We start from the raw sequence: 12,269 nt of genomic DNA, 5'->3' as shown, positions 1-12,269 counted from the left end.
TGGCCTGCGGGCTCCATCCCAGTGTCCTGAGCTAGGGTAGAGTTGTGTACAGCTGTTCTTCCTTTCAGCCCCAGCATCCCCATAACAGTCTCCAGGTAGCATTTGCTTGTAGGAATAGTCTGCTTACAAGCAACCAGCCTTCCACGTAGGGGGCGCTCCTGCAAAAGCATAGTGTGGTGTTGGCTTGGGAAATGTGTGAACTGCATTTGATCTCTTTATAGTGACATTGGAATAGTAAATCCATATCATAAATGGGAACATGGTTGTGAGCCACCATGTGGTTGCTGGGGATTGAACTCAGGACCTCTGGAAGAGCAGTCAGTGCTCTTAACTGCTGAGCCTTCTCTCCATACCAAAACACTACTTTTCTCATGACAGGCTGCCCAGTTTTCACTCTGTCCCTCTTTGCTGAGCCCACACCAGCTTATCTGTAAGAATTATTTATTCCAACGTTCATTTGTCTAATTCCACAAAAGCAAGTTTATTTACGAGCTTCCTATCCATTCCTTAGTCATTTTCCTGACAGCCTTATATTAGAGATGAGAAACTTCTGAAATATCAAATGACGGGTGAGCCCCGCTCACTGTCTGTCAACCCCTGCTTCTTCCCCCTTCTGTGACATCTCTCTAAGGTCTCGGTGAGGTTTCCTCAGAGAATGGTTGCGTTTTCTGAGGTGGAGACGTTCCCATCTGACTTAGTCATATACTCAGTACATGTATAAAGACGTGGCCAGATGTGTTCTTTCAAAAGCCATGATCTTTGGGTGTGAGCAGGCCCAGAGTAAACGTAGCTGCCCTCGTGTGCCTCAATCTTCAAGTTACGCTATATTTTGAACTTGATGATTTAAGAAAAAAACCAAAAAACCAAAAAGGGGCGGCAACTCATTAAATGCGTTCTCTCACCTACAGGTTTTTGGAAATGCCCCGCCAAGTACAATGACAGAAAAGTTTTCTGACCTTCTGCAGTTCACCACGCAAGTCTCCCGACTAATGGTGACGGAGATTCGGAGGAGAGCGTCAAACAAATCCACAGGTACTTACAGACGCAGACCTGAGTCTACCAGTGCTGTTGAAGTTCAGTGGGAGGCGTCCAGTCAGTCTGCAGTCTGCCCACCCGGCCGCCTCTCTTCGTTCTTGCTTCCTTTCTGTATTTTCATCAAAATAAGATTTTGCAGCCTGTGCTCACACTCCTGTCTGGACAAGCTCCTCCCCCACGGACAGTCCTTACTTCAGTTTCTCTCACTGCCACCCTGGAATGTTCTTGACTGCTGTAATCAAAACATTTTTCTTCCAAACTACTCTTCTGTTTCTCAGCTTCTTGAGTGGGGTGTGTGTGCGCGCGCACGTGTGTGTGTGTGTGTGTGTGTGTGTGTGTGTGTGTGTGTGTGTGTGTGTGCATCTTAAGGGCTGTTGTGTTTGTTTTCAGCGTGACAGAAGTTACAATCACTTGCGCTGCGGGAGCCTCAGTTGAGACCAGTGCCCTCACTAGCTGGCCTGTGGGGCGTTGTCTTGATTAGTGATTGCTATGGGAGGGCTCAGCTCACTCGGCAGAGGGCAGGCAGCTCTCTAAAAGGCAGTGCCACCCCTGGACCCATGGCCTCGGATGGTATGGGAGAGCAGGCTGGACAAGCCAATAAAGGACGTTCCTCCATGGCCTTTGTTTCTGTCCCCTGCCCTGAGTTCCTCTGACTTTCCTGAGTGATGGGCTCTTGCCTGGAAGTGTGAGATGAGATGAACTTTTCCTCTACAAGTTGCCTGTGGTCATGTGTTTGGTCCCAGCAATAGGAACCCCACGTTGGGTTAGGCCAACGAGGTCATTCTGCAGGAGCCCGGGGAGGCAGTCATCTGGGACAATCTTGTAGCAAGGATTGGATCAATCCTTTCCACAAAAAGTTCTGGTTGTGGCTGCAACCCGGTTCTGTGAGGTTGGAGTGAGGTCGCTGTCTTGAGTCATTTTGTTGGTGATTTTTCTCTTCATGAAAGAAGGATTTCCGAGAGAATTATTCAGACTGTGCCTAGAAGACATTATCTGACTTGGGAGTTTGAAAGCCAACAGGAGGGGAGGAGGAAGGTTGTGCACTCTCTGTGTTAAGTTTCTGCTTTGTCCTTGTATACTGGTGTTTCTTCTGCTTTACAGATAGCTCCCTTCTCTCCCTGAACTCAACTGGGAGACAGAAAGGCAGCCAGTTATCAGGACTTCGGTACTGTGTGTACTCATCCCGTTGTGAGGGACCCACCCTGCTTTCTTCCCAGACGCCCAAACCGTGTGTCAGGTCACAATGGGAGATCAGAACAGAGCAGGGGCACTTCAGCAAATAGTGAAGTGCGTGACCTGAGATGTTCATCTTAACCCAAGCCCGTCAGGTAGCCTGTGGAGTAATTAGAATGTCTTTAATTGAGGTTTAAATCCATTCCTGTGGGGCGATACAGTATGTGATTCAATGAACAGATTTGAAACTGAGGAGGCTCTGACTACGTTTGTACCTGAAAAGCGTCTGAGAGGGACGGTTAAAGTGTCTGACCCACTCCCTCCCGCACCCAAGGTGGGACTGAATCCTCTCTTAGCACACACTCTTGTTCTAGTTGATTTTGTCAGAACAAAGATTTGTGATGTAAGATTTGTGTGGCTTTAGACAGGTGGCAGGAAGGGGAATTTCGCTGTGATGTTAGCTCTGGTCATCGCGTTTTCTGTACAGGTGACACCTGAGGTTAGGAAAGGCTCCCAGGCTTGTTTCACTGGCTTCTCTGTCACCGTTGTTGATCCTTTCACGCTGAGCTGTCTGTGGGAAGACGCGCTGCTAACTACAGATTTGTGTCCTTTACTCCCTTCAAGATCTTACACGCAGAGGACAGTCTTCAGGGTGAGATGGCAGGTGTCTTAAACAGAGCGTTCCACTCTTAATTACAGTAGCAGTTATGCAGGCATTTTAAGTTTTAATTGTGAAGTATTTATAGACCCCCCCCGACATAGCAAGAGTAATACAAGAATGCAGTACACTAATGCAAGGATCTCAGGATGCCCCTCATTTACTTTCCCCATTGCTGGCGTCTTATTATTAAGGGATTTGAAGGTGTACAGTTACCATATTTTATACAATATTAGCGTTAACATTTTAAATCTTACTCAGGCTTCCTAAGAGTTTTCTGCGTACTCTTACATCTTCAGTGTATCGTGGGTGACACTGCTACATGCAGAGGCCCTGGTTAAACCCGGTAGTGCCACCCCCAGTGGCACCGTGCTGGGGGTAGAGAGAGAGGCTGGTGATGATGGCCCAGTCCTCTGGTGACAGGGTTAAAGACTTGTCACAGACCCCCAGTTAGATGTCCCAGCCTTCCTTCCCAACCTGAAAAAGGGTGTGCTGTGCTGTCCTCCTCGGAGTTCAGAGCCACAACACTGACCGCCCGGTAATCTCATCCCCAAGGCGTGCATATGTGGCAGATAAAGAGAAGCAAGTACAGAGGCTGTGGAAATCTGTAACTTTATGGGTCAGTGTTTTGGTTTTTTTTCTTTCTTTTCTTTTTTCTTTTTATTGGGTTTTTGGGTTTTTGTTTTTGTTTGTTTTGTGAGAGAGGCAAGGCTGTTTAGGTCTTTGTTTCTCCATTAATAAAATGAATGCTGTAACACTACAAATTCTACTCACACAGTCATCCTGAAGCATAATTGGAACGAGCGGCTTGTGCCTTCAAGGTAATTCACACAGGGAGGGAGGGAGTGGACTTCGCCAGTCGCTCTAAATTTGTCCTCTGGAGCTCCCTGTAGTTTGTGTGCGTGTTGCTGGAACTTACGTCTGTCTTGAGGGTGTGTGCGTTCTTGGCCTCATTAGCCCAAGCCAAGCTCTGCTGTCTGTGTTAGTCTTTTTCCTTCCGTTTCTCTTGGTGTGCAGTGGGAAACGTGAGACTTCACCACTTGTTGAAACTCAGAGTTAATGTGTGTCTTCACCGACGCTATCACCCTTACGGTCGTCCAACTGAGATTTATTAAATGTTACTAAAGTTAAAAGACACAATGTTTGTAGCTAGAAGTCAGGGCTTTTTTTTTTTTTTTCTGTAGCCTGGATAAATGGTCTTAGAGATGCTGTAAGTGATGTTTATGCTTCCACGGCCTGCTTCCTCACTTAAGAGTGGAGGACCGCTTCGACTGTAAATGACAATAGATCGAAACCGGTAGGTTAATTAAAGAACAGGCTGTTTCCGCACACGTTTATTTGTTGTGTGAGGATGTAATCAGTTTCTTGTCACTGCTTAAGGTTATTATCTTTAGTTACCTGTTTGTGCATGTGGCCTGTTTGTGCGTGCGCTTGAAGATCCCTTCGGAGACGACAAAAAGGCGTCTAAACCCCAGGAACTGGAGTCCCAGGTAGTTGTGAGCTCTCTCCTGTGGGTGCTGGGAATTGAGCTCCAGTCCCGTAAGAGCAGTGTGTGTAATCAATCACCGGGCTCTCTCCCCAGCCCAATAGCTCGTTTCACCAGGGGAGTTTGGGATTTCTCCATTTATCCAGCCACAAAGACCCAGATCTGTGATTCAAAGCCCAGCACCAGTTGCCCCACTGTACCGATGTGACTCTGGTCTTTCCTACCCGCTCCAAAAGAATTGTTCAGCAAAGTGTTAAAGAGAAGGATTATACTGGCTTTGTCCTTTTTGGTTTATTTCCACTATTTTCTTTATTTGGCGTTCCCACAGAGCATGAATATTGTTACCAGATAATGCCTGCCCCCTTTCCCCAGCTCTTTTAAATTATGAAGAGTCTCTTAATGTTCACTGTCAAAGAAAATGCATTAAAAAGTTCTTGCCAGGCATGGCCATAGGGGTTGAAGCAGAGGGCTAAGGCGAGCAGGGCTAGTCGAGGCTGCATGAGAGTCTGTCTCAGGACAAGACAAATAGAGCCAACAAGATGGCCCGGTTGGTTAGAGTCTGACCATGTAAATTCAGCCAACGGAACCTATGGTGGTAGAGAGAGCCAGCTCCCAGTGTTGCTTCTAATTTCTATGTTCATGCTGTGTAAGGCCTTGCATACCTGTGCGCATGACCAAGTGCACACACACCCCATGATGATGGTGATGATGATGATGATGATGATGATGATGATGATGATGATGATGATGATAAACTACTTTCAAGTATAAATGCTTATTATTTACAGATAAATGTAATAAGCCAAAAGTATTAATGGTTTAAAATCCAAAATACATTTTGGATGTTTTGGTTTTAACACCATGTGTTTAATAACTGATAGTCTTTTGAATGGCAGCGAAAAACATGTTTTATCATTTTCTTTTAAAGTTAATAGTGTTCATTCCAAATGTATTCAAAACCCTCATGTGTCTATGACCTTTGGCCCTCTACACCAGGAAAAGGTCAGTGTTGTGGCTTGTAAAGTTGATCTAGTTCTTTAAAACCCTTTTTCTCCTTTGTGAGCAACACTGGGGACACTGACCAGTGCTGTTGTTAGTGTGCCAGCGTGCCAGGAGACCCGACATGGTCGGAAGTACAAGTCAGATTCTAAAGATGTTGCCTGATGAAACTGGAGGCCCACAGTTTAAAATAACAGTTGCCCAGTTGTAAAGAGTGAGTGTATTTAGTCTGCCTTGGTCAGGAGTTAGAGCCACCTGGGGACTTGTCTACCTTGTATCTGTTTACTTACTCTGAGGGGAAGGGGATTATGGTTTCTGACCCATATCAGTGGCTTCTTTGTAGCCTCTCAAGAAATAGTTTCAGTTCAATTTTACAACCATTTCCCAAGCTACAGTTTCGGAAGTAGACTGCTGAATGATGTCTTCTGCCTTCTCTGTGAATGAGATTGTCTCAAATTTGTGAGATACAAGCTCTTTTCTCCCCTCCCTTAAGATTGAGGAATCCCAGCTGCCCACAGTGAATTGGATCTGGGTGACGCTGGGCCATCTTTCCTGTGCCCTGGTCAGGCTGCCTGTCAGCAGGTACTCGCTGAGCACACTCTGAGTGGCAGTACTGTGATCAGTCAATGACCAGGACCCCAGGTTACCAAGGCGCTTGAGAAGGGCTGGAGAGCCAGCATAGGTTAATGTAACTTCTCAGGTACTGGCTTCCACTTGGCTGCTCTGGTTTTGTTTGTTAGTTCATATATGAGTGTGTGAGTGTGCATGCACGTCTGTGTGCACACACATGTACACACACGTTGAGACCAGAGGCCAGCCTAGGGCCTGTTGTCTGGGTAATGCTCACTAGCCTGGAACTCGCCATAGGCTGGGCTGGCCAGGGAGCCCAGGAGCCTGCTGTCTCCACCTCTTCGCAAACCCAGCTTTTATTCCTTTTAATTCTTGACACTTTTTCATTTTTATGTAATGAGATTTAATCTCTTCCCATTCCTTTCCTCTTTCACCAAAACCCTCCTTTCCAACAAGCCCTCTCCTGCTGTCCTGTCTGTTTCTTCCCTAACCCACTGAGCTTAGCCGGGCTTGCTCACTTGGGCACAGGGGGAGGCGGTTTTCTGGTGAGCGGGCAGCTCTCCAGTGTGCTTGCTAGGGAAGAGAGTGACCCTCTATCCCAGCCACCATCAGGAGGTAAGGGCCCTTCTGAGTCCCTCCCCTTCCTGTAAATGTTGAAGGCCCCCGTCTGATCCAGAATGTCTGCAGATAACTGCAGCTGAGCTAGCCAGGTCCGTAAGTCCAGCCGGTGTGCACTGTCACACACTCCCTGTTCTTGCTTTCTCTTTGTTAGCATGGACTCTGGAGGCCACACTCAGGACCTCGTACCTGCACAGCCAGCCTGACCCCTGAACTCTCTAGTACTGTCTGCCTGTCTGCCTGTCTGTCTCATATTTTTCTTTATTTCTTACAGACTAGACAGCTTGAATTTAAAGATGAGTTTAAGGCTAGCAAATTACTTACCTTGTCCACTTTTTAAATTTTTACCAGAAGGGGCTTAGCTTATTAATAGAAATCACTCATCCAGTTCTGTGAAAACTGACTAAGCAGGACAGGGGTCCTGAAAGTGAGCTCCCACAGCTCGGGCTCAGCGAGAACAAATGGTTTGATGTTCCTTGTTAAAAGCTCTTCAGGTGCACGCACGTTAAGGTGAACGTGCCCAGCTCAGCATCATGTATGAGATTTGAGCTGTTACCTAAGCAAACACATGTGACTCTGTTACAGTGAGGAAAAACAAGACATCTCCGAGGCTTTCTGTTCCAGTCAGCTTCCTTGGTGTGAAATGTGAAGTGCGTTCTGCTGTCTTCCCCCAGCCCCTCAGAGCCACTGCCATCTGACAAGTTTTACTCATGCCGGATCTTAAAATTGGCAAACTGCTCATAAAATTAAGAGGCTGTCTAGAGATTTGTCCATTTTCATCTCTCTCTTAAAATGATTTATTATAATACATTTTATATGTGTCCAGAGTACACTGGTAGGCATTAGGAGATGGCCTGTGGGAGCCATTTCTTTCCTTCCTCTGGTGAGTCCTGCTCGAATCTGATCACCATGCTCAGGAACGGGCTCCCTTACCCGCTGAGCCGTCTTGCCAGGCCCCGCAAGTCTAAAGTCATAACTGACTAAATGGACTTTGAGGTGTTCTTGTAACTCTAGCTTTCTGTGGGTGAAGCTCATACGCCCCACTATTGCCCCAGGCTAGCCTCTCATGTAGTCTAGCTCTACAGAGTCCCCTGTGTTCACGCACCCTGGCGGCATCTCACTCTTATCCTGTGCCTACCACTGTCCTGGTCCCATGGTGTGCCACACACAGGGCTTTCAGGTTAACAGTCTTAAAGTAATATGCCTTCCCTTGTTTCGCCTTACCCAGATCAAGTTCAGTCCTCAGCTCCTTCATAATTTCACATTTACTGATCACGCCAGTGCTCCTAACAGGGGCGTGGTTTGGAGCCTGTGCTGCTCTGGATGGTGAGCGGGTTACTTGCTGTGCTCTGTGGCGTCAAGCTGGATCCTCTGCCCCTCTCTTGTTTGATCGTCCGCTCCCATTTTCTCGCTGCCCTCACCTCCCCAGTCCTTAGCCACCATGCTTGCTTCCCAGGCTGCTGTACCTCAGGACTCACCTCCTCCCTCCTTCAGTGCTGTTGATTGGTTTACCCGGGGCTTTCCCTAAAGTACCTTTTTAGATGCCCACCACGGTGACATAAAGTATATATGTACACAGACATAACCATTTTAAGATTGCATTTAATTTTTTCATAGAGAAAAAATAATGCTGTGTGCTCGCAACCCTTTCCCTGGTATGTTTTGCGGGTGTTTTAAGTTTATAAGGGCTTTCTCTATTTACTGGCTTTGCTTTGGTTTTATAGAGGCTGCAAGTCGGGCCATAGTCCAGTTCCTGGAGATCAATCAGAGCGAAGAAGCCAGTAGAGGCTGGATGCTCCTAACAACAATTAACCTGCTGGCATCCTCTGGTCAGGTGAGTGCCGGGGTTGTGTGCGGCCCGAGCCCTCCTGTGGTTTCCGATTCTGCGGCAGTTCTTTGTAGTCCGTGGATCCTGTGCTTCTCACGACAGCTGGACAGCCGCTGCGTCTTAATGTTTCCATCCCATGAGGCATTAATGGCCCGGGCAGGGTTCCCGTCTTTGTCATGTTGTGAAACATATAAACGTACCGTAGTGGAGCATAGCACGTAGCAGCGAGGTGGTCATTCCACAGGTGGCCAGTGGGAAGTGGCCAGCACGCCCAGCAGGCCTGAGTCACGCTAGGAAACTTCTGACCTGAAAAATGTACTCGTGATCTCATAAGCTAATGAGTAAATGACACAGAATATTGATGAGCATTTCTGATTTTTTACAGAAAGTAAGGAGTAGTACCTATCATTTTGAGTTTCGGGATGGTGTATGTTTTTCACCTGATTTATTCAGGAGACTTCTCTCATCAGGAGCCATTTGCACATCTTACCTTCTGTCCTTTGACATTCTTGGATGCAAAGGACACTAATGTTGGCGCCTGTGTCCTAACTCAGTGGACTTAGGAAGCCCAGAGTCCTTAGCGCTGGCCCTTATGATAAAGGCAGTGAGAACCTTTAGCAGCTACAGTCTTAAAGCCCTCTCCAGCCTGAGCACAGCGTGTGGGCCTCTTCCGAGGGACAGCCCACGTTCTCTGTAGCGGGCTGTTTTGTCCGTAGCCACGCGTTCCAGTAGAGAACCTGCCGCATCAACTTGTCCTAACTCCAGGACTTGAACTATTAACCTTTCAGCCTAGAAAGCCCTGCATCCCAGACCTCCCCTGAGTCCCAGGCCAGCGGAGGTGGCTGGCCACTCGCCCTGAGGAACTAGGAAAGTTCTCATTCCCATCTGCTGTTGGTGATACCTGTAGACGTCTCTACACCACAGCACCAAGATGTGGTTGAAAGTGTCATATTGTTGTGTGCTGTTTGAATGTTAACGTTTAAGTGAAACAGTTGCCATCCGTGCCCTTGTGTTATGGCTTCATTGGAGTGTTTCTGGGTTAAGTTTTAACTGAAGTGTTTCTGAAGGTTAATACTGTCTATCAGTGCCTAGGCCGTCTTCTCGTCCCGAGTGCACTGTAGCACAGAAACAGTAGCACTGTAGAAACTCACTAAATGTACATGAGCTATGTGTGTCCCTGAATGCATAGACTAAGAAAAGAGGCAGGCACGGTGGCACACCTATGAACGAGACGCTGAGGCAGGACGATGGGAAAGTGTGAGGCCAGCCTGGGCTAGACAGTGAGTTAGAGGCCAGCCTGGGCTAGACAGTGAGTTAGAGGCCAGCCTGGGCTAGACAGTGAGTTAGAGGCCAGCCTGGGCTAGACAGTGAGTTAGAGGCCAGCCTGGACTGTGCAATGGAACCAAGTCTCAAAAACAGGAAAAGAGTCTATTGGCGCCTTAGTCATTACAGGATAACACCTGGGAGATGCCGGTGTGGACGCCAAGTGTAAGCGGAAACCGTACTGCTCTGCCCAGTGGGAGAGGGAGCTGGTGATGCATTAAAAAGCAAGTTCAGTGTGCCTTGGGCTGCTGCTTTTGTTTGAGCGCGTTTCCTGCTGGCCCCACTGTGAAAGCAAGATGGCGGTGGTCCTGACTCTACGTACAGGAGAGCGAGAGACAGTAGAGTATCTTGACATACAGTGATGGGCTACATGTACGTGGGAATGTAGCCCCTCGACAACAGAGATGCTGGAACTAAACGTATTGAGGTTGAGGGCTAGGTGAGGAATTGGATTTAGGAAAGTTGGAGAAAGACAAAGACTTTAACTATCTGTTAGATAACTGTTAGGTGTCCTGGGGCGTTGAGAAGCAGTGAGTGGCAGCTGGGTAGAGCAGAGGGCCTGCAGGATGGATGCTGTCAGTGTAGCCACTGCTCTGGAAGCTCTCTCTCCTCTCCCTCGCCCACTACTGTGTTTGATGAGGCTGTCTCTCCTGTGGCTTTGTGCATGAGTTTCTATACATCGCTGCTAGTTTATGGCTTGTGCTACTCTAGGCTGATGATTCGAATTTTCCTTCCGAGGTTTGCTTCCCTTCTCTTTTGTTGGTAATGCTTCACTGGGTGCCAGCCATCATTTTAGGAGAATGTGAGCCCATGTTTACTGGTCACTGAGCAAACCCTCTCAGTTAGCTCTCCCCCTACAGCAGGCCGTGCAAACGATGTCTCGGTTGCTCTCTTTGTAATGTGAGGACCGTGCAGTTCTAGTATCAGCCGTACAGTGTTGACTCCGAGGAATAAATCACGGACCTGCGAACCTTCTGTTCCTAGAACAAGGACTCACTATTGTGGTTTTCAAGTGTCTGCCATTTCAGACTCTTGAGTTCTTCAGATATGCAGCCATGTGGTCTGACAGCCTGTGTGTCTCCAGGCGGCGTTTTCCCCTACTTACTTTAATAATTCATAGTTACCTGGTTCATTCCGGACATTGTGACCATTCCCTTTAGGTTGTATGAGCTGGCACTGTCAGTGGGAGTTTGTGTCGGAGTTACTTAGATCCCCTAGTGCTCTTAGAGAATGGTCCTTTGAGAGGGAGGGATCCCCAGTCTTTGCATGCAGCTCTGAAACTCTCCATGTACCCGTCTGTCTCACACACACTCGATTAATACGCCCGACGGGAAAGCGAACGAGTGAACTGGGAGATAATACCGGTCCCTCCTGTACCATAACCTCATTCCGCACCATGGGCATTGGTAGCGACATCATACTAGTTAGCTTGAAACAGTTCCTAAAAGCTTGTCTATAATTTCTCCTTGCAAGTCTTTGAAAGTAACCCAGTGTCATTTGTATTGGTGATGGCTCTTGTCTCTCAGATGTCCTCCCACCCAGGAATGCCCAATGAGAATAAAGATAAATGTGGCATTACAACAAATACTATTATACAGCTTAGTGGTTAATAACTCTATTGATTGATTGATTCATTCATTCATTCATTTATTCATGTACTTTTTTGTACTAGGGTTAGACTCGGGGCAAGAATTCTACTCCCAAGTTTATCTCCAGCCCTGTTCTAATTTTTCTTTTGAGACAGGCTCTCAGTAAGTTGACTTGACTTTGAACTTGGGATCCTCCTGTCTCTGCCTTCTGAGTAGCGAGGATTGCAGCCTGTGCCACCTGGCTTTTTTTTTTTTTTTTTTTCTTTTTTCTTTTTTTCGGAGCTGGGGACCGAACCCAGGGCCTTGCACTTGCTAGGCAAGCGCTCTACCACTGAGCTAAATCCCCAACCACCCCTTTTTTTTATTCTGTTATTTTAGCTATCACATTTATCCTGCGATGTACGCTCAGTTCTATTCATTTGTGAGAGAGCCAGAGAGGATGAGCAGGGAATTGGGTAGTTTCACCATTTGTTCTGACCGTGGTTTTCTTAACTCCCGCAAGTTCGTGTTCTTTGAAACAAGCAGCTTCCTAATAAATAAGTAACACGTTTAATAAGTAACTCCCGGCACGACCGGCAGACCAGTCTCAACATGTGATTGACGTTTGTCCAAACGACAAACTGACTGCTGGTCAGTCCGAGGTGGGCTTGAGTTCCCTGTGCACATAAACGCACGTGGCTGGTAGATCACCGTCCCGTCTGTCCCCAGCTGTCCCCATCATGGTGGTTCCGTCTGTCTATCTACTCACTTCTGTTGGTTTGTTTTCCAGAAAACCGTGGACTGCATGACAACGATGTCAGTGCCTTCCACCCTGGTTAAATGTCTGTATCTGTTCTTTGACCTTCCCCATGTGCCTGAGGCAGGTGGGGGCGCCCAGAGCGAGCTACCTCTAGCAGAGCGCCGAGGACTGCTCCAGAAAGCCTTTGTGCAGGTAAGGGCACTGCGGCTTTGCACGCTTGTTTCTGGAACAGTCTTTAAAGTGAACCGGAG

The 12,269-nt window shown here is 47.5% G+C and overlaps 1 protein-coding gene across 6 annotated transcripts in view; it reads left to right on the top strand.

The window, feature by feature from the left end:
• Window positions 1-12,269, top strand: part of Wdfy3 (WD repeat and FYVE domain containing 3) — a 168,058-nt gene that overhangs the window by 33,877 nt on the left and 121,912 nt on the right. For 4 of the 6 annotated variants that reach the window (XM_032916269.1, XM_032916267.1, XM_032916265.1 and 1 more), the window contains exon 1: window positions 11,655-12,210. In XM_032916269.1, the coding sequence (XP_032772160.1) occupies window positions 12,064-12,210 (147 nt within the window). In that variant the 5' untranslated portion in view covers window positions 11,655-12,063. Of the gene's footprint in view, window positions 1-908; window positions 1,033-8,263; window positions 8,374-11,653; window positions 12,211-12,269 lie in introns of those variants that run through there. The other 2 variants (XM_032916271.1, XM_032916266.1) reach the window with 2 other exon arrangements.

The sequence above is a fragment of the Rattus rattus genome, chromosome 11 (genome assembly GCF_011064425.1).
Source record: "Rattus rattus isolate New Zealand chromosome 11, Rrattus_CSIRO_v1, whole genome shotgun sequence".
NCBI lineage: Eukaryota > Metazoa > Chordata > Mammalia > Rodentia > Muridae > Rattus > Rattus rattus.
The sequence above is the reverse complement of the archived record's forward strand: the minus strand, read 5'-3'. Positions and strand labels throughout refer to the sequence as shown.